The sequence below is a fragment of the Erythranthe guttata genome, chromosome 10 (genome assembly GCF_056151865.1).
Source record: "Erythranthe guttata isolate IM_541 chromosome 10, IM_541, whole genome shotgun sequence".
NCBI lineage: Eukaryota > Viridiplantae > Streptophyta > Magnoliopsida > Lamiales > Phrymaceae > Erythranthe > Erythranthe guttata.
The window spans coordinates 5654413-5675682 of record NC_142542.1 but is presented as its reverse complement, the minus strand read 5'-3'; the positions used below and the strand labels follow the sequence as shown (position 1 = coordinate 5675682).

At 34.5% G+C, this 21270-nt stretch overlaps 5 protein-coding genes across 14 annotated transcripts; 2 read left to right on the top strand and 3 right to left on the bottom strand.

Moving 5' to 3' along the window:
- The first annotated feature begins 933 nt into the window (after positions 1–933).
- LOC105971034 (protein PLASTID MOVEMENT IMPAIRED 1-RELATED 1-like) lies at positions 934–4859 on the top strand. 2 transcript variants are annotated; one of them, XM_088823831.1, is made up of 3 exons: positions 934–995; positions 1374–3408; positions 3498–4859. In XM_088823831.1, the coding sequence occupies exons 2-3, from the start codon at positions 1388–1390 to the stop codon at positions 4585–4587; spliced, it is 3111 nt and encodes a 1036-aa protein (XP_088679957.1). In that variant the 5' UTR covers positions 934–995; positions 1374–1387; the 3' UTR covers positions 4588–4859. The 2 variants fall into 2 exon arrangements, with proteins under 2 accessions (XP_088679957.1, XP_088679956.1); XM_088823830.1 differs by having other exon boundaries at positions 935–995; positions 1359–3408.
- On the bottom strand, positions 1185–6894 carry LOC148767358 (uncharacterized). 5 transcript variants are annotated; one of them, XR_016033775.1, is made up of 3 exons: positions 6402–6870; positions 5992–6091; positions 5207–5512 (listed from the first exon to the last, which is right to left on the bottom strand). XR_016033775.1 is itself a non-coding variant. In XM_088823832.1 (3 exons), exons 1-3 carry the CDS (start codon positions 6696–6698, stop codon positions 5498–5500), a joined length of 360 nt encoding a protein of 119 aa, XP_088679958.1. In that variant the 5' UTR covers positions 6699–6868; the 3' UTR covers positions 5207–5497. The 5 variants fall into 5 exon arrangements, 1 of the variants encoding a protein (XP_088679958.1); XM_088823832.1 differs by having other exon boundaries at positions 5992–6039; positions 6402–6868; XR_016033776.1 differs by lacking the exon at positions 5992–6091 and having other exon boundaries at positions 1185–5512; positions 6402–6894.
- A 366-nt stretch (positions 6895–7260) lies between these two features.
- On the top strand, positions 7261–8159 carry LOC105970830 (3'-5' exonuclease-like). Its single transcript, XM_012995654.2, has one exon. It carries the CDS (start codon positions 7343–7345, stop codon positions 8021–8023), a length of 681 nt encoding a protein of 226 aa, XP_012851108.2. The 5' UTR covers positions 7261–7342; the 3' UTR covers positions 8024–8159.
- A 150-nt stretch (positions 8160–8309) lies between these two features.
- LOC105971001 (PHD finger protein ALFIN-LIKE 5) lies at positions 8310–13387 on the bottom strand. Its single transcript, XM_012995848.2, has 5 exons — positions 13091–13387; positions 12841–12873; positions 11617–11845; positions 10126–10261; positions 8310–8895 (listed from the first exon to the last, which is right to left on the bottom strand). The coding sequence occupies exons 1-5, from the start codon at positions 13185–13187 to the stop codon at positions 8608–8610; spliced, it is 783 nt and encodes a 260-aa protein (XP_012851302.1). The 5' UTR covers positions 13188–13387; the 3' UTR covers positions 8310–8607.
- Positions 13388–14524: 1137 nt separating this feature from the next.
- On the bottom strand, positions 14525–18032 carry LOC105971045 (nuclear transcription factor Y subunit A-6). 5 transcript variants are annotated; one of them, XM_012995892.2, is made up of 6 exons: positions 17811–18032; positions 16505–16669; positions 16262–16371; positions 16088–16159; positions 15808–15969; positions 14525–15152 (listed from the first exon to the last, which is right to left on the bottom strand). In XM_012995892.2, the coding sequence occupies exons 2-6, from the start codon at positions 16548–16550 to the stop codon at positions 14805–14807; spliced, it is 738 nt and encodes a 245-aa protein (XP_012851346.2). In that variant the 5' UTR covers positions 16551–16669; positions 17811–18032; the 3' UTR covers positions 14525–14804. The 5 variants fall into 5 exon arrangements, with proteins under 5 accessions (XP_012851346.2, XP_012851345.2, XP_088679882.1 ...); XM_012995891.2 differs by having other exon boundaries at positions 15808–15975; positions 17811–18026; XM_088823756.1 differs by lacking the exon at positions 17811–18032 and adding an exon at positions 16800–17686.
- Positions 18033–21270: the final 3238 nt, after the last annotated feature.

The window sequence follows — 21270 nt, the reverse complement described above, 5'->3', positions numbered from 1 at the left end:
GTGACGATGAGGAGGCAGATTTATGATTTTTTGGTGGATCGGGTGGAGAACAGCGCGTGTACAAAATTGCGCGCATGTTGAAACCTTAATCGACTATGTACATGTTCATAGTCGATTAAGCTAATCAACTATGCTATGGCAGTCGATTAAGGTTGATCGACTCCAATTTTTTTATTTTATTTTTGAATTTTTTGTTTATTGATTCCAATTGTATAAATTATTTATAATGCTTGTAAATTTTTTGTTTTTGTTTATATAGTTGATTTTGCATTTTTTCGCAGTTGTGATTTGCTATTTTTAGTAGCAGATTCTTAATCAACTATGTTTCATTGACTCCGATTTTTAATTTTTGTTTTATTTTTTTGTTTATTGATTCCAATTGTATAAATCAATTATAATGTTTGTATATTTTTTGTTTTTGTAAAATATAGTTAAGTTTGCATGTTTGTAGTTGTGATTTGTTATTTTTAGTATTCGGTTCCTTAATCGACTATAGTTCATCATAGTTCATCATAGTCGATTAACATATCTGATAGAGAAAAAAAAGTTAAAAACCGAAAAAAAAATTTAAAAAAGAAAAAAAAATGATAACAATAATAAATTAATAATAATATTAAAATAACAATAATATTAAAATAACAATAATATTAAAAAAAAAAATAAAGAGGGAGAGAGAGAGACACGGTTATGGCTAAAATTTAATGGTGCAAAATAGTTTAGATCTTTCTCTACTAAAAGAAGTATTGAGGGGTTATATCAAAGAACCCCTAAACAAAAATATATTTAAATGTGCAAAAAAATAATAATAAATTAACATTCGATTGAACTCGTTCAAAATTAATACCGGGGCAACAGTGAGATTTCGAAGAAATGGAGGGACTCCACCGAAAAATAATATATATATATATATTAATTTCGTGTCAGCTTCAACTTCAAATTGAACACGCAGAGGGGAGAGAGTAAAAGGTCCACCCCAAATTCTAATGATCTTACCGGTAAAATTCTTCATTCTTCTGTTAAATTCATTCTCTCTCTATATATATATATATTCTCTTTTTTTAGTTGTTTAATCTCTTTTGTACAGCAGCGATTATGAAGCCTATGAATTGATCTTGAGATTTTTTTTTTTTTTTTTCTGTTGGATTTTTATGCTCTATCTTTCTGAAGTCAATTTTAAAAATCACTTTTTTTTTTTGTTGTTGTTTAATTCCGTGGCTTTAAGTTCTTCAATCGAGAAACTTACTGCAATTTTTAGGGGAAAAAGGAAATAACAAAAAATAAATCAGTGTTTAATTATGCAATCGATTCTGGAATTGATTTAATTTTTTGTATGGCTTCATAATAGTGCGAAAATTCAGTGTCTAATTATGCAGTTTTCGAAGAAATAATGATGTCGTCAAAAGGAGATAGCAGCAGCAAGAAGGGTGGTGAGAATTCAGAAAATGGCAATTTTTTAAGTGATCTCGAAACCATTAGTGAATCCTTTCACGCCGGCAAAAAAACGCCCCCAAGACTTGCTAGCTCCACCGCCAGTAGCCGGTCCAAATCCGTAGGAAAATTCCGTTCGCCGGAGCCCAAAACAAATCCCGGCAATACTAAGAAATACCCTAAAGATTCATTGGAAAAGGGCAAGAAACCGTCGCTTTGGAATTGGAAAACTATAAAGGCCAACTTGACCAATGTCCGGAACCGAAGATTCGGTTGTCGTTTCTCTCTCCTAGTCCATTCCATCGAGCGCTTACCGGATTCGTTCGACGGCGTTTATCTCGTCGTTCGCTGGAAGAGGCGGGACCCCGAGCAGATGACGATTCCTGTCAAGGTTTGCGATGGAGTCGCAAAGTTTGAGGAAAAATTGACTCATTCTTGTTCTGTATATGTTACTAGTGGTCCCCACCGTTCCACAAAGTACGATCCCGAGAATTTCGTGGTGTATGCGTCTGTATATAATGCCCCCGAGCTTGACTTGGGGAAGCATCAAATCGATTTGACTAGGTTGCTTCCTCTGACAATGGACGAACTGGAGGAGGACGACGAAAAGAGTTCGGGGAAGTGGACGACTAGTTTCAGATTATCGGGTGAAGCAAAAGGTGCTACGATGAATGTCACTTTTGGGTACGTTGTAATTGAGAATAATGCAACGAAAGCAAAACTTGCGATGCCTTCTGATAAAGCGAACAGCCTAAAATTTCGTCGAGCAAAAAGTCTTGCTGCAATTCCCGACTCGGAAGATATAAAGGAACTTCATGAGGTTTTGCCGGTGCAAAAATCGGAGTTGTCTGATTCAGTGAACATACTCTATCAGAAACTCGATCAAGAGATGCCTAATTCTTCAGCTGAAAATAAATCGGAGGCTGATTCTTTATCTTTACCCGTCGATCCTCCTACATGTGAAATCGCCGAGTTTTCTGTTATAGACAAAGGGATTGAAGAGTTGACTAAAGATCATGTGCAATCCGAAGTTGACTTTGCTTTTGGGGTAGCCCTCGTTGAGGAAGCCGTTGTTGAGGATGCCGCACTTGATCCGCCAGCTGTAGAAGTTGTACCTTGTGAAGAAGGAGAAGTTGATATGTGCTCCAAAGAATCACTAATGAGAGAACTAGAGGTCGCGTTGAGTTGTACGGTAGATTTGGTGAACGAAGAATTCGATTTTCAGGAGGATGATTCTGATGCTTTGGATGTTGATTCTCACGACAGATATCATGGAAAGGGAAAATCGATTATCTCGGAAGATGTTACCGACTCGGTGGAAATTGATTTCTTGGAGATGTTAGAGCATTGTCCGTTTAGCTCGAGTTCCGAAAGTGAGCCCAATTCTCCAAGAGTGCTCCTATACAAGCAATTCGAAAAGGATGCTCTTGCCAATAATAAAGGTTTACTCAACTTCGATATCGACTATGACCAACCCGAACTTGCTGACGGAACTACAACCACCGATGCATTCAACACTAAGACGAGGGCTTCGATAATGGAGGATTTGGAAAACGAAGCTTTGATGCACGAGTTGGGTTTTGACGAGTCGGCATTTCAAGATTCTCCAACTAGAGGCTCCGATGGGTTCGGTGGTTCGATTGATATGTTTCCCGAAGATGCTCTGCAACTTCCTCCACTTGCTGAAGGCGTGGGCCCCTTTGTGCAGACTAGAAACGGTGGATTTTTGAGGTCTATGAATCCTGCACTTTTCTTGAATTCTAAGAATGGCGGGAGCGTAATTATGCAGGTGTCTAATCCGGTGGTGGTGCCTGCTGAAATGGGCTCCGGTGTAATGAACGTACTTCGTTGTTTGGCTTCTGTTGGAATTGAGAAGCTCTCGATGCAGGCTAATAAATTAATGCCGTTAGAAGATATAACTGGGAAACCAATCCAACAATTCACGCGGGATAGCGCCTTGAGTTTAGAGGGACTAGAGAGGTTGGTTGTAGCTACACACTTTTTCGTGTATTATGTTTTCTTGAAATATTGCAAATCGGTTACCTTGTTTTTTTTTCAATAAATTTCAGGCAAGATTTATTGCAGCAGGAACCTATAATTATGCAAAAGTTCGATTCGAGCTCGCGCAGTAATAGCAACACAGAATACGTGTCTTTGGAAGATCTTGCTCCTTTAGCAATGGACAAAATCGAAGCCCTCTCGATTGAGGGCTTGAGGATACAATCTGGTATGTCGGATGATGATGCCCCTTCGAATATTAGCGCACAATCTATCGACGAGTTATCTCTTCTCAAGGGCAAAACAGTCGATGCTGATGGGTCCCACTCCCTATGTCTCGACGGGACTTGTGGACTGCAACTAATAGATGTTAAAGATAACGGTGAAGATGTTGACGGATTGATGGGGTTGTCTCTAACACTCAACGAATGGATGAAAATCGATTCTGGCGAAATCGAAGACGGTGATTTCGTTAGTGAAAGAACCTCGAAAATATTGGCAGCCCATCACGCCACCTCACTAGACCAATTTCGAGGAGGATCAAAGGTGGACGAAAGACGAGAAAAGAGTAAAAAGTACGGTTTGTTGGGTAATAATTTCACCGTTGCTTTGATGGTGCAGCTGCGGGACCCGTTAAGGGACTACGAGCCAGTTGGCACACCGATGCTTGCTCTCGTTCAAGTTGAGAGAGTCTTTGTTCCGCCAAAACCGAAAATTTACGGTACGCTCTCTTTTGCGAGAAATTCCGAGTGTCCCAAAGAAAACACAATTCTTGAAAAGACAAAAGAAGAAGAGGTTATTTATGAGGAAGAAGAAAAGATTCCTCAATATAAAATAACGGAGGTACATGTTGCTGGTCTGAAAACGGAGCAGGGGAGAAAGAAGTCATGGGGTTCGAAGAATCAGCAGCAAAGTGGGTCCCGCTGGCTACTGGCTAGCGGAATGGGGAAGAAGAATAAGCATCCGTTAATGAAGTCAAAGCCCATCGACAAACCTACGGGCCCCGCTTTGACTACAACGGTACAGCCTGGAGAGACGTTGTGGAGTATATCTTCTCGTGTTTACGGGGCGGGTGATAAATGGAAGGAATTGGCGGAGCTTAATCCGCATATTAGGAATCCAAATGTTATTTTTCCTAACGAAACTATTAAATTACGCTAGATTGTGAATCGATTTTGATGATTTGGATGTTTGAGTGGTTGGTTTTAGATATTGGTGATTGAATTATGTGAATATTGATTTATTGTGAAGATAGATGGCAAAAAAATGGGTGAAGAAGTTATTTTGATTAGTGTAAATATGATGTGATATCAATATAGTGTTGTTATTGTTGTGGTGTTTCATTTGTAAATTAAACGAGTTTTGTGATGATTGGTAGACAGTGTTTGATACTGAAGTTCAGTTATTTCAATGTTATTAGTGAATGTTCATAATTTTGATTCTAATCTGAAAATTTTCGATTTTGGAACAATACATCCATTTCAAATCCCCAAAGTTCTGATTTCTGATTATTTCAATTTTGTTTGGAACGGATTGGATACATATTGGATTCTGATTTCCAACTCAATTTAATTTTCCGAAAATATTTTCAAAAATTTCAATCTGTTTCTAAAAGGACTCCGTAATCAACATTTTTATGTGTATATTTTAGGTGAGTAAAAAAATAAAAATTCTGAATTATGCCAATTCTGATCCGAAAATTTCTTTTTTGGAACAAAAAAAATTCATTCCAACAACGAAATTTTGATTTTCGATTTTTCAAAAAAAATTTGGAACATAATTGAGATTAGATTTTCACTTAAAAATTGATTTGTTTATTTTTCGGAATGTGCTAATTAGTTCTTATGTTATCCTTCCGATTTACACCCCTAGTCTTATTGCATTCTGTAAATTTTATTAAACAGTAACAAACACAATGGAATAACTCATAAAAAGTTACCTGTATGCTAAGTGATTGAGGCCACTTCGAGACGCAGGGAGCTCGCGCGAATTCTAACAAGCTTGGCCACACGGTGACTAGGACTCGCGTTTTTCAAATCTTCTTTCATGTTAATTAACTTTTGCCAGACAATCATCCATGAAAAAACTGAACCAAAAAATTTAGAACCGAGTGAACGATCATTACGAAAGCCTCATCACAAGTGGCGTATAATAGCTAAATTATGCTAAACAAAAGCATTCGTACACGACAAATTAATGGCTAAAAATCATCTAGGGAACAGATGCATCCGGATTATCAGAATTTGCATTGTTTGGTATATTTAATGCACATTCTGATAATCCGGATGCATCTGTTTCACAGAAAATAAAAAATGCTCGTCTGTCCGGAAGAGAGGAGAGAGAAACAACGCATATAAACGTACAATCGAACGCTGCCATAATCAAGAAAGGCTAACGTTTAGAATCCAAATATAGACCAACGTGTTGCAAATTGATAATGGCATTGTACCAACTCTCAGTTTAATACATAAATATAAGAATTATGAATCAAGAAATCAGTCATGGAATTCTCTCTCTCTCTCTCTCTCTCTAAAAAGATCCTGCAACGGAAGGATAAGCACCAACCTCCTTTGCTCCGGCGATCATGGCGGCATCGCTCCACCCTAATCTAATCTGTCCGATTTAAATTCCACAAACCATCCAACCAAGTCGTAAGTCACCTCCGCTGTAATTCGGCCATGCATATATCGAACTCATATACGAATAATTATCAAATTATCAGCAATAATAACTTGAGCAAAATCAAATAATGAGGTCGCAAATTAACCTAAAATTGGTCCATCTAATTAGATATAGTTTTTGCCCAATCGAAATCTGAAAATTATAAATCCACATTGCCAATTATCACCGTACTGCATAAAGAACAAAGCATGCTTCCACATTCAGAATTTACAAACCTATGAATTCAATTACGCAATGAACAGCAGAGAAAAAAAATTTTATATAAAATTGAATATTTGGTAGTGAGAGCGGACCACGTGGCGGAGGGACGCCTGAAGAACACTAGCCTGTTCTTCCTGCCAGAGAGCTTTGGCGCCGGCGGTGAATCTAGGGTTCCGACCTTCGCCTGATGATGTTGATGATGATTGATGATTGGCTGATTCGAAACTATTAGGTTTATGATTTCTAGCGTTTTCGGAAGCAACGGTCACCAAAAACGACGCCGGAGGTACGATTGTGGCGGAGCAACCGACAGGAGAGCCTTCGCTTTGAAAGTGACCACTGCGCCGGCGTAACGCCGGTAGCAGCTGTCTCGCCGCCGGTCGATACATAGAATTTTAACTTTGCATAATTTGTTTAAATATAAAATATTAATAATAAAGACACTAATAAATTTTGGTGATGCATGAAATTTGGAAAAATCAAAAATTGGAATTGTAAATTCAATGAAAAACTTGTTTCAAAATCGTAAATTCGGATTGAAATCGGCATAAAATTATTTTTTGTCACTTATAATATAAAATATTATTAATATTATAAGTGTGAAATCAGCATAAAGTTATTTTTAGTCACTTATAAGATAATATATAAAATATTATTAATATTGTAATAATTTAATTTTCGAAAAATAATTGAAAGAACCATATAGTAAATAAATAATTTAATGTTAATTATTTTATTATAATTTATAATTAACAATGACACCTTCGCGTTAAAAAAAGTTGTAGTATGTGATGCTTTCCTTTTTTTGTATTCCAAATTATACTAGAACTCAACTTTATAATTTTTTTAATTATTAGATTATAACTATGTTTCCTTCTGAATACTTTTTCCGGTCCTTATATATATATATATATATATATATATATATACATAGTACCCACACATCTTCTCTTCAAACTTCAAGATTGAATTTTTATACTAATAATTCCTCTCCAAACTTCATCAATTTCTCTATTAACTTAACTTTCATGCCATGTCTACTACCGAGGCTCGCCCGAACCTTTTCTCGATCACTTTTTACAACGAATGCATCTACGTAACAGTAGCAAAAAAGGCCAAACAAGTAAGTGAATGGATTTCTTCGATATTCAATATTCACATCGATTTCTCGAAGAATCTTTTAATAGGTCTTGATACCGAGTGGCTGCCAAATATATCTCCAAGCGAAGACCACCCCGTCGCCATACTTCAACTCTGCATCGGCAACCGATGCCTCATCTTCCAAATTCTTCACGTGGACTTTATTCCTCCCTCGCTCAACACCTTCTTATCCGACCCCCGCCACACGTTTTGTGGGGTTGGAATCGAAGATGACGTGGACAGATTGTATAGACATCACGGCTTGCGGGTAGGCAGAATCTTGGAGCTGAACGATCTCGCTAGATTGGCAGTGATCGACGACGGTCAAGATGTAAATATAGAGGAGTACAAATACATGAGTTTGAAGAAGATGGCTTCAGTAGTTCTTCGAAAGGAGATGGAGAAGCCGTTGGATGTGACATTGAGTAAGTGGGATGCTGAAGAGCTCAATCGCAATCAAGTAGAATATGCTGCCATTGATGCTGTTGTTTCGTACCAGATTGCTTTCGCACTGTGCTTCCGTGTTCTTCGTTCAAACATGAGGGTATGCTTAATGCTTGGTAGACCCCAATAATTATTAGTTCAGGGATAGTGAAAATTATAACTTTTTAATGCAACTGTGTATTGCTAAATAGAAGGGAAACTAACTTATACCAAAATAAGTTCAAACCTGTACAGTATTTATTTATTTATTCCAAGTTATTTTATTATTTTATACATAGCAAAATTGTTATGTTTAAGTTGTTTCCTAATTATATATAAGAATGATACCTGGATTGATGATAAAGAATGTGCAATTCTGTATCTATTAAAGCACAAAAGGGTGTGAGGGGGATTGAAAGTCAAAGAGTCAACGAATGTTAAATTTTTAAACAGACACGATTAACGGTAAACTGGGTAAAAGTAAATGTTAAGGATGATCTTACAAGAGTTTAAAAAAAAATCCCTAAAAACAAACAATTTTACGTCTAAAAAATGGCACAAGTAAAAGTAGCTAAATAATTCTGGTAAATAAGACACAAGGGTGGGACTAGGAGCAACTAGATGGGGGTGAGTTATAACTTATAAGCTGCAGCCAATGAGAAACATGAGTTATAACTTATAAGCTGCAGCCAATGAGAAGCACAATTGCAAGTAGCAGGTAATTAGGGGAAGCGATTAAGGGCGTGCTCTTTTGTTACTACAAGACGGGCATTTGTAGTGTTTGATGTGCTCGGCTCTAGCAGGAGTGATCTTAACGCATTTACCATGGAACCATCTCTCGCATATGTCACAGCAAATCCAGAATTCGTCCGATGCATAATTTTCGCCACATGCTCCACATAAGGTGTCTCCATGCTCGTCTTCTTCTTCTTCTTCTTCTTCCTCTTCTTCGCCTTCTTCTTGAGCTTCTTCTTCGTCCAATCCCTCATCCACTTCCTTTGCTGGGGGCTTGGGAATTTTTTCCTGAGATTTAAAAAGATATCTATTTAATTGCATAAACTTGGAGAAAACATCGTCGAAACGGTTGAACCGGTTGCTTATTCAAACAAGAAATAGGTTGTAGTTTGATGCATCGATACGAGATATAGTAGCAGTTGTTGTGAGAGCCGAGAGGACAAATACAAACGTCTAGTTTTAGTGCAACAATTTAAAGTGCTAGCCTACATGGAAAAAACGATGCTTATGGAATTTCCAGTAGCAAATCAGTCTTCACAAAAGAATATCTACTCAAGCGGTCGTCGACAATAGATACGGAATTTCAAGGCATTTTAACAATTTGTGTTTTTTATTTTAAAACACAGATCACTTCATATGATGCAATAAAGCATCAACTACGATCGAACAGTGAGTAGGTTATGCAGACAACAACTGGAAAAAATTCCACTAACCATTTAGCTGCTTCACAAAGATATAATCCTCTCAATTAACTTCTAAAACAGATCATGAATTGAACACGTCTTCGAAAGAATATGAATCCTATGTGTCGCACACAAATTATGTCCCTCAAAGAATGCAAATAGTTTATTTTTCTGAAACACATCGGTTAACAGAGAAGATGAGCAAAGACGGGGTTGATATTAAACTAACTTTTAGTAACAGATGTATGCAAAACTTGAAGTTTAAAAAAAAAACATGCTTAAGAAGCAACATAACGAATTCTTAAGGGGTAAAAACCACTTTTTTCCAAATTGATCATAGAAAACTTGGGAAAAGATATAATTGATCCACATTCCCAAGCAATGGGATGACATGATAATGGGAGTCATGCAGCAAAAGACGAATGATTTGTAGTATTTTAGGCACCATGGATAACCAAGGATTCTTATAAAGTCAAGCAATACTAAAAATACTCATTTACGATTACCAATTGCTTCAGTACCAAATTCAATTCGCACACAGACTAGAGATTTTCTGCAATTCATATTGGTCACTTGAATAATGGGATAACAATTATCCTATCTATTAGAAGAACTGGCAGGAAAGAAAACGAAAAGTGGACTCATTCAAACATGCACATCAATGTAAGATTCTTTGATAAAGTTTGGGCAGAAAAGTTTATCTTATACTCAGGCTACACTTAATATTGTTATAAGTGAGCATGGTAACCAAAGTCAGAAAATTACCGAACATTATTGATACATCGGTAATGCGGAAGTCCTAAAGAATATTAAGAAAATGGATAACATCATTTACCAGTTTTGAGTTTGACTTGGGTTTGTTGGTGCTGTGGTTTGTGATAGATGATTTATCCTTCAATTGCTTCTTTGCAGCTCCAGTCACAACTTCAAAAATAGTAGGGAGATCATTGATCATATTGAACAAGCGTTTCCTGCACCCAGATACCAATAAAATAAAGAAGCTAAATCCAAAGCACAGATGCTCGGAAAAAAATTCGGCTAGCTATAACTTGCAGTACATCCAGCGAAGACAGTCACTCAAAGTTATCATCAGAGAAGATAAATTACAGAACAAACTATATTAACTTTGTCCAACCCAAAACTCAGTAAAGACTGTATATTTTAGGTCAAACAAGCATCTGCGCTATTATCTCAACAAAAAGAGGGTTCACAAACAAGAATTATGCTAAAAATAATATGCTTAATATATTGTTATAACTTATGAAGAATCGACCAAGCATGCATTAATTTGAGGCTACGAAAAAAATATGCTATAGAGGATAGAAATGGAAATAACAGCTGGCACAAAAATAAGCCTCTGAAGCATTTGAGACCATGGTTATCGAATCGGAAAATATCGGTGTATCGTTTTCCTCCGTGTATTGTATCGTATTGTTATCGTATCGTACGATATTTAATCAACTATTAAAAATAATAAAATATATATATCTGCATAATAAATACTATAAAAATGTAAAATTTAATATTTTAAAGTCAAACCACTCATTTCTAATTTCTTAAAAAAAATAATCTATCATAAAATATATCATAAAATAGGACATAAGTCATAACTGCTCATAAAAATAACATCAACAAAGTTCAAATTTTGATCTCTAATTTGTAAAAAACTAATATATCACTCATAATCTTCAAGATCAATGTAACTTAATTTTTTTTCATCCACCAATTTCAAACGAGTATCTTCATCCTCATGTTCATCAATCTCTTCAACTTCATCAACTCCAACTTTGGCCTTTTCCTATTTTCTCTTATCAATATAAAACTTGGCGTGTAAATTTCTTGGATCTAATATATGTAAATAAACATTAAAAAATATTGAAATTTGTTTTCAGGCCCTCATAATGTGAATATTTCGTTTTCTTCTTTTTTCCTTTAATTTTTTAATTTCTTTATTTTTTTTTTAATTTTTTTAATATCTTGACTAGTATCGTAAATATCGTATCGTATCGTGATATGGCGATACGATACGATATCTCGCGATATTTAACGGTATTTATGTATAGCCGATACATATTATGAGTTGTATCGTTCTGATTGGGACCGTACCGTCTCGCGATATATATCGCGGTATCTCGCGAGTTTAACTACTATGTTTGAGACACATTAGGATCAAGTCATCTTCTCCAGTATAAAGTACTGAATTCCCTCGCTAATATTTTGCCTTAAGAAAATGACAGATGCAAAAAAAACACCATTGCTTCAGGAATATAAGGGGAAATAAACGAAAAATAATGACATGATAAGAAATTAGCAAAGACAAGCCTACCTGTCAGCTTTATCAAAGCCAAATCTAGAACCGAAGTAGAAAGCAACAGAGAGTAGCCACGCATCACTGTGAACAGCAACAAGAGCCAACCAGTCCTTTTCTTGCATCCCATCTCTGGCAAAGTTTATACCTAAAGCGGGTTCAGGCAGCTCAGGCGGCACTTCCTCAGCAGGCAAATTAACCTCCCACTTCTCGCTCGGAAGCCCATAAAGGCATAGATTTTCCTTCTCTGCAACAGTTTCCATTTTTGACAGAGGTAGTTCTATTAATACTTAATAGTATACATTCACATAGAAGCATCTTTTGTTGACTGTTCAGTACAGAAAAAATCTCACAGATATGTTTTCCAGACAAGCTACACATACGGCACATATGCTGGAGTTATTAAAGGAGTATATGATGATAAACCTTCTAACAGTTGCAGCTAGAAAAGAAATAGGCAGAGCGACGAACAAACTTACTGTCATCAGTTAATCTCCATTAAAAACCCAAACAATTACTAAAGATAACTAAAGCTACAAGTAATTTCAGTTCAAACTAACAGTCAACTAAGGTAAACTTGCTTCTTCTGTTGGTGAAAAAATCCAACATCAGAACCAATACAGACACCAACTAAAGAAAATATATAATCAGAAAAGAATTTAACCATGTGTGCACACGCAAAAGCAAAAAACAAAGTGCTACCGGTAATATTCGTGCCGCAAACAATCCAAGTTTCTTTATATCAACACTCCAAACAACTAAATAAAGCAGTAACTACCAATTAGCACAGCCCAGATTATACAAAGGAAGTAGCATCACGCAGGTTAATTTATTACCACGTGGCAATTATCCGTGGCAGAAAAAAACGACGTGTCAAAGATTCACTTGGGTAATAAATGTGAAATATATGAAAACAGCATATACTATTTCATGCTATTAATTTCATTACAGAGAAAATTTAAAGCATAACAAGACATAGTTATCATCAATTCTCATTCCTCCAGATCTATAACATACATAAAACCATGAGATCGCCATCTCCAAATAAAAAAACGGGAGGGTAACAAAAATCGTCAAATTATCAATTAAAATAACCCGAATTTCAGCAGCAATAGAATACCTAGGAATTGAACAAAAAAAATGGAGTGCGATAAACAATAAAGCTAACAAAGTACACCAAATAACACTCCAGAATTCAACAAAATTCCACGCAGCAGAGTGAAAATGAACCCTAAAACTCACCAGGATCGCACCGCTGAAAAAAATCTTCAACGTCTGTAAAAGGAAAAAAAAAACAACAAACAAACAAATCCAAAATTCAGTAAAACTAACGCACAAAAAATTGGAACAAACAGAAACCCTAAGGCTCGAAAAGCACAAGGAAAAACTAAAGGCGGTTCGAAATTCAACAATCGATAAACACATATAAAAAATTAACAAATTTGAAATGAATTAACAATAAAAAATTAAAAATCATAAAATTAAAGTATACCAGTGGTGAGAGCTTTGATCAAGCCATTACGTCTGCCCTTGAAATCTCTGAAAACCTCCTCCACCGTGCGGGGATTGTTATGTGCGCCACCGTCCATGGATATTCCGTTCAACACACACAAAAACACGCTGCGCTGTGTGTTTTGTTGCAGTAGTGGTTTCAAAATAAACTAGGACTCATTGAGTGGGAGGACAAAAGAAGGGGGAAAATTGAGGGTATTAATGGAAATTCATCGATTTCATGGGGGCTTTTCGGGGATGACAGTACGAACTATGAAGGAGTGTTTGGGGAGTGGATATGAGATTTTGGTTTAATTTCACTTTGCCCCCTTAACTATACACTACTCATCACTTTGCCTCTCGAACTATATTTTTCAGGTTTTTAGCTATCTAATTAAAAATAGGATTAAATACACTTTACACCCCCTAAAGTAAATCTTGTAACACTTAGGTGGTGTTTGCAAATGATTATTTAAAAGCAGAAGTTAGTGATTGTGATTTAAGTTAGTCTTAAGTGTTTATTTCTAAAAGTTGGGGGTGTTTGCAAATATTTCGAAAAATGAACTAAAATTGAAAAAGCAGGGTTATGGGTGTTTTTAAAAAAATAGCTTAAAGCAGATTATTTTAAAAGAAGCAAAAGCAAAAGTTGATTTTGCAAACACCTAAAAACAAATTATGAGCAAAAAAAACCGCATAATCACTTTCAAAAAGCATTTGCAAACACCACCTTACCCCATGAAGCACCATTTAATTTGTATTATAAATTTTAATACCTTAAAGTTTTCTCTTTTACTCAATGAATAACTAAAAATAATAATTATATTATATTATTAAAATATCTATTACAAATGCAATATTTTAAAATGTTAAAATGTTATCTTGCTTGGGTTACATATTAATAACTAACAAGTAACATCTAATTATTATTGGACCAATTAATCGAATATATTCGTATCGATAAATTTTAAGAAATCAATACATGTTAATTGTAATCTTAAGTATTTTTATTTATTTTAGTTCATTAGTTTCTTAAAATATCTCTCCATGCACTATTATACCATATATATTTATTTTTTTCCAATAATATTTTAGTTAGATTTTAGTTTTATATGGTCCAGTAATTATTAGATTGTTATGTTATTTATTTTACTAAAGAACTATAAAATTTTATATATTTCATTGACTTTTCAATATATATATATATATATATATAGTAGAACATAAATTAATATTAAACGGCGCCTAAATAATAGTTTTTTCTAGTTCCGACTCAGTGAAAACAAACTAAATTATTAGTTCGATAATTTAATATTTCGTTAAATTAATAAAATTTTGCTAGTCGCGGCTATATTAATTCACAGAGGAATAATTGTATTGTCAAAACCCTTTCAGAAGCAGTATAATTATATCAGTTGAGTTACCAGTAAACTAAACATATCCCAAATAAACCATTACCAGAAAACAAAAGCATATAAAAAATCCCAAATTTCAACCTAGAAAAAGAAAAGTTATCTTACCAAATAAGACCGTTAAACAGTTAACCTAGGATTCATCTAATTAAAACAGACAATCTTTACAACAAAATAAGCACTTTTTTCCGCAGAAAGTTTCGATAGCCAGCAGAAAACCCCAGAAAAGAAACAACTGTAGTAGTACTAAACAAAGCCAAGGATGAATTGCCCGACCGGTGAGTCAGCCCATGTATTTTCCAACTCTCACCGGACAATGGAAGCATAGTGGCGGTTCCCGCTGTACACAAAGCCGCCATTGCTTTGCACGGGACCCGCCATGTGGGACGACGGGATTCGCTGGTGCATGTTAGCCTCGGCGGTTGAAACTGAAACCCTAGTTGTTGCGCCGCCTTCGGACGAGGTGGAGGGGTCATCGTACTTTTCGGCCTCACCGTAATTGAAACGAAACTGATCATCTTGGCCGCCGTTGATCTGAGAGCCAGTTGGTGGGAGGGAATCGGACGGCTGAGATTTCTTCGAGCTGAGAAAGCGCCCACCGGTGCCTCTCACTCGGTTCAGTGCGTGCTGATGTCGAGACTCGTGCAAGTAGGGCTGCAGTTTATAGACAAATTATTTTTTTAGCACAAATGTCTTTATGGTAAAACCGTTTTTGTAGTTCTTTGGTTACATTTTTTTTTTTTTTGAGTTAATTGCAGTAGTACCCTTGTGGTTATACCAAATTGCTAAAAACACTCCTCGTGTATAAATATTAGCAAATAACCCCTGATAATGCTTTTTTTTAGCACACAACCCCTTCAATTGTGTGTTTTTTGGGGGTAGTTCGATAATAAAATTGAATCATAGATGGACTTCTAATATAATAACACGATGAGTTTTTTGACAATTTCGACTTCATTTTTTTTTAGTTAATTGCATTTAGTACCCTTTGTGTTATACCAAATTGCTAAAAGAACTCCTCATGTTACAAAATATTAGCAAATAACCCCTACGAAGCATTTTTTGGAACACAACCACCTAAATGGTGCATTTTTTTAGGGCGTAGTTTGCTAATAAAATTGAATCATATGGGGTTTTTGCTAATATTCATAACACGCGGAGTTTTCTGAAAGTTAGAATAAAAACAAGGGTGCTAAATGCAATAAACCATTTTTTCCTTGTTTCAAATTTGATGAACAAATAAGAGAACTACACACACACACACACACACATATATACATATATATATATATATATATACAAAACTTACTTTACGATTTTTGACGAGTTTATTCTGAGCCTCCATCTTAGCGCGCGTTTGCCTCCTCCTAAGTATTCCATGATACTGTTTTGCATTGACATATATCGGACCGTCCTCGGGAATATCCCCAGGTAGCGGGACCCGCCCAGCGGCAGCAGCCATCACCTGTGGCTGAATCTGATCGAATTATTTCAACAATGACCAAAATTAATATTTACGCAAATATTCAAAATCAACTCAGCAATTATAATTCAATAATAACACAAATACGAGAATAAAATTCGGTTACCATATTATGAGGACCATAGGCAGTAAAAAGTCCGCTGTAGTAGGGGTCGGCGTACGCATACGGGAATTGCACCTGATATAGGGATATTAAGAACGATTGAATTATTAATTTTCAAATTTTTCCGAAACGAAAAAAAAATAAAAAAATTAAACTTTATTGAGAGAGGCATCTTACAATTGGTTGGTTTATTTCAGCTTGTGACGCATTGATTGATAGCTCGGGATTGCACAGAAACAAAGCAGCCTTCATATCTTGCCCATGCTTCCCGTAGCTTTCATCGTGCGCTTAAATAAAATAAGAGACGAAGCGTATAATTATTCACTCAAAAAATACACACACACACACACACATATATATACACACACACACACATATATATACACACACACACACATATATATGTTGAGGCATTGTTACCAGAGTCGGATGAAGCAGAGTGATCTTGAGAAGTAGTCTTTCCCATAGCACCCAATTCACGGTGACTTGGGATTTCGATTCAGTTGAGGAGTGTCGATCTTTTTTGTGTTAAAAAAAAATCGAGATTTCTGGATATTGTCCGAAAATTGATGCTTGTGCAAATTTCTGCCAATAAAAACATATAAACTGAAACGGGCGCACTTTGAATTTAAATTCGTCCAACACGTTTATTTATGTAGTTCTTGAAGAATCAATAAAAATAAAAAATAAAAAATAAAAATAAAAATAAAATTACATAGAGAAGTTGCTGAAAAATCGAGATGCATAAACGATCAGAATTCGAGAACAAATGGATTCACATTAGCTGCTCGATCGACCTTCTTGTTAAATATAAGAACTTACGTATACTCAACTCTAAGTTAACAAACCCCTAGCTACAAATTATGAACGGAAAAAAACGAGGACCTCGAGAGAAATCTTTACATGAATTACTCTTTAAGACAATTAATCCGAGGTTGTATTTAGTCAATCGAGTACAAAATTTAGCGAACCCTCCCTTTAAATGTAAGTCGTCGTAATCGCGCAATTAATGATAACAGTCACCTAACAAGAACTAATTACCTAGCTCATTCATTCGGCGCACGGTGGACCTAATTTCATAAATGAATCTCGATACCTCCGATAACATTAATAATTCCACCATGCTAAAGATTCAAAAGAATCCTAAACATCGATACAAACAAGGTAAAAAACAATAACATAGTACAATTACACGAAACAATCGAAAAATCGCAGCCCACGAAATCCATACCGATTCACATAAATCCCAAACATCAAAATGCATTCAAGATTTCATCAACATACACACCAAAAAAGAAAACATCCGAAAACGAAAACCGATTCGATAAGGATAATAAAGAAGAATGCGAAATCCACAAACAAGAATTGAAAAAAAAAAAAAGTCAACATCTTTTCTTCAAAGAATCAAACAAACCCCAGATAAGTCAAAAGTCCACACATGCATCAAACTAATCACAGACCAAAATCCATTAAACACCAAACAAACATCACAATTAGAACCTCAGTAAACCATTTTGTCTGTATAACTACATCACAAAGACTGTAAATTTAATCAAAAACAAAAACCCTTTTTTGGTACAAGCCAGCAACTTTTAAAAAAATAATTTGAGTAATATATATATATATATATATATATATAGAGAGAGAGAGAGAGAGAGAGAGAGAGAGAGAGAATAGTGAAAGTGAAAGATGTAGAGAGAGAAAGAGGAGAGAGAGAGAGAGGGACCTTTAGGATCTGGTGCCAATACTTGGAGGAACAAAGAACACAACTGTTGGGATGAAATTGGGCATGTTTCCCTCTCCTCAAATTCCCATTAAAACTATTTCTTTTTTCTATTTATTTATTATTTAAAATATTTCCACCATGAGATTCTCTCTCCGATTCTTGGTTGAAGAGTCTCCTCCTAAAACTAAAACACTGATACTATTTCTTTGATTAAATAAATATATATATATTAAATAAATAAATAAATTAAAAATAAATAAATAAAAAGAAAAAAACAATGCAACAGTGGTAGAATACAAGTAATAGTAAAGACGCACGCTACCACCCACCAGCACCATTGATGGCATCATATCACATAAAATTAAACTCCTTTTTTTTTTCTTTTCTTTTTCTTTTTCTTTTTTTTATTTTTGTATTTTGTTTTGTTTTTTAGCTCTTAATGTATATTTTTTTTTTCTACAGGAGTGGGGCCCACCTTTCTTGGAGGCTTCTTTGTCTTTCTACTGTTCCATAAGAGGAATTCAAAGCTTCAAAATCAGAGCCGGTCCTAACATTTTCGGGGCCCTAAGCGAACTAAAAAAATGTGGCCCTCACGTATTTTAATATTATTTAACTTTTTTTTCATTGTATATATATTTTTTTACAAATCTCTCATTAACTTAATATAATAATAAATTTTAAAAATAAATGACCAAAAACTTTAATTAAATTAAAATAGGGGAAAAAGAAGAACAAAACTTGCCTGGTGAATTTCGTGGTCCCTGCCCTCCGCAAAAGATGAGATTGGGATTTGTTTTCTTTTTCTTATTTTTATAGTATCAGTCTTGAAAATCCCTAATTTTCAGTAACAAAAATATATATTTTAAATATAAACACACGGCCAAAACTTTTTTTCTGACTACCAGCGGCCCCCACCTTCAAAGTATTTATATTTTAATATTTAAAACGTTATATATACTTTTATTTATATATATATATATATATATATATATATATATATATATATATATATATATATATATATATTAGGTTTTTTTTTTTTGGGGGCCCCTCATCAAGGTGGGGCCCTAAGCCTATGCATCTCTCGCTTCCCTCAAAGGCCGGCTCTGTTCAAAATTGTTCTCTTGTGCAAATCACTCTGGATTTATTATTAGGTTGGTGCTTATAAAAGTTTTTTGGAAAAAAGATTATCAACTTTTTCAGCTTATAATCTGTTTTGTAAAATATATCGTATAACAACTTTTAAGCTTAAAGTATATTAGTCATTAGATATTTCATATTTGTACTCTTATTATATTTTTCTTAAATCAATTTATAAGGATATTTTTTTTTTTTTTACGAAAGTAAGTTTTAAATTAAAGCTCGTTTAACCAAACACATCAACATATAAATTAACAGTTTAAATCTGATTTTTCACCTCATTTACAAATATTTCTGAGTAAACAAATTAGTCCTAGTTTTACTCAACAATCAATCACTACTTTCTATTTATTTAAAAGTTTTTCCGAACACCACCTAACACGTGCACGATGAAATAACTTAATTGAATCAATTATTAATTCTATAGGAGTGCGATATTCTACTGGAAATTTAGTTAATATTTACAAACTAAAAACCCTTTTTTTCATTCGATGAAATATGAAGCTAATTCGAACTTGACTTAATTAAATAATTATAAATAAACTCGAGTTATATTCAATTAACAACCATTTTAGGTTTAATTTTAAAATCTCTCGTGCGATAAAATTCGAGGAAGACCCGAAGTCGCATTAGGCGTGTTCCAATATATATAGTTATTTATCTACAATATAAATATAGAATTTGTTTTTTCAATAGAATGTTACTCATAAGTCATAACTACATTAATATAAAATACTTCACTAGAAACATATATTATATTTAAAAATTTAGCAATTTTATTGAAACTATAAAAAAAAATTAAAATAATAATAATAATAATTAAGAATTAAAAAAATAAATAAATCCAGCAACACTCTACCATTATTCCCAGCCGCCCTTTCAGGCTTTCACCAGTGACACTACTTACTGTCTTTTCCCCACTCGCATACGACGTCATCTTGATGACGTAGCGCACACGCGGGCTCGATCGACTGGCGTGTAGCATTACGCGCCACTCGTGTGAGAGTGGGACTACTGCTGAGGGTTATTTAATCGTGCTTTGTTTCCCGGCCCTCGGAAGTGAGTTTATTTTCAGGAATACCCCTCTCATGGTTTTCTGTGAAGGAGCGGGTGGCCTTTTGCAGAGAGGGAGATTTTGGTCATAAATTGAAGATTTACTAGACGTGCAAACAAACCAGCTGATTTTTTATTTACTACAAAATTTAAGGGGAAAACGACAAGTGGTGGAAAATGGAAATGGACACTGATTTTCTTTTATTTACTGATATGCCACTCGTTATTTCAAGCTTCAAAATTAAATAGGTAAATTACAAACACCCCTGAGGTATGGTCAATTTTCGAAAAAACCCTTCTTGTTTTGGATAATTACATCTACCTCCATCAACTATGATTTTTTCTTACATCTCCACTCTTATGGTGTCAAATTCAACATAATCATCTAGATTTCGTGTAATGTGCTCTAGTTTGTACTCGTTTTGTGTAAAAATACAGTCTCTGATGCACCACAATCTGATATATACAAGCCAAAAAAAACATATATTATGATCATCTTGCTTCAAAATGTGGAATTCGAATGGGATAACTTGGGTACAAAGTGATAATATTCCATATAATCTCGAAAATTCTACTAAATTTGAAACCACAAGTGTGGACATGTAAGAAGATTTATAGTTGAGAGGGTGCTTATAATTACCCAAACAAGAGAGGTTTTTTTGTAATTTAACCATACATGTGGCGGTGGTTGTAATTTACCCAAATTAAATTTTTGTGGTGACATATATTCTTAAAATGATAATTGATAAATATAAATAATATACTTTTTCACTTAAAAAGTAGGTAATATAAATTTATTCCATGCATTATAAACCGTTGTGTGGATGTGTTTTCGATCGAAAATGCATTATTCGTATTATAGTAATATATTAGAGTAAATTAAATACATAACTAGTGTTTCGAAAAAAAATGAGATATATTTGACTTTTTTTTGTGTATTTGTAATAATTTAAAGAAAATATGTTAGCTTTTACTTTTTATGATTAATGAATTAAAATAAAATATCGATGGTGTCGTATATGTCCGTAGAAGTCACAAACAAACAAGACTTTGATCGAACTTGGTCCATGCTTACGACACTTCACCTCTACGAGTACGTATCATTTCATATGTCTGATTCAACGGATTTTGAAATGAGAAAATAAAAATATAAACGCAAATGAAAACTTTTTTCTTGATCCAAACGAAATCATATTGAAGCCCACGTTATATTAAGAATTACCTAAACTGCCCTTAAATCTGAATTTCACCATGTCTATAAAACCTT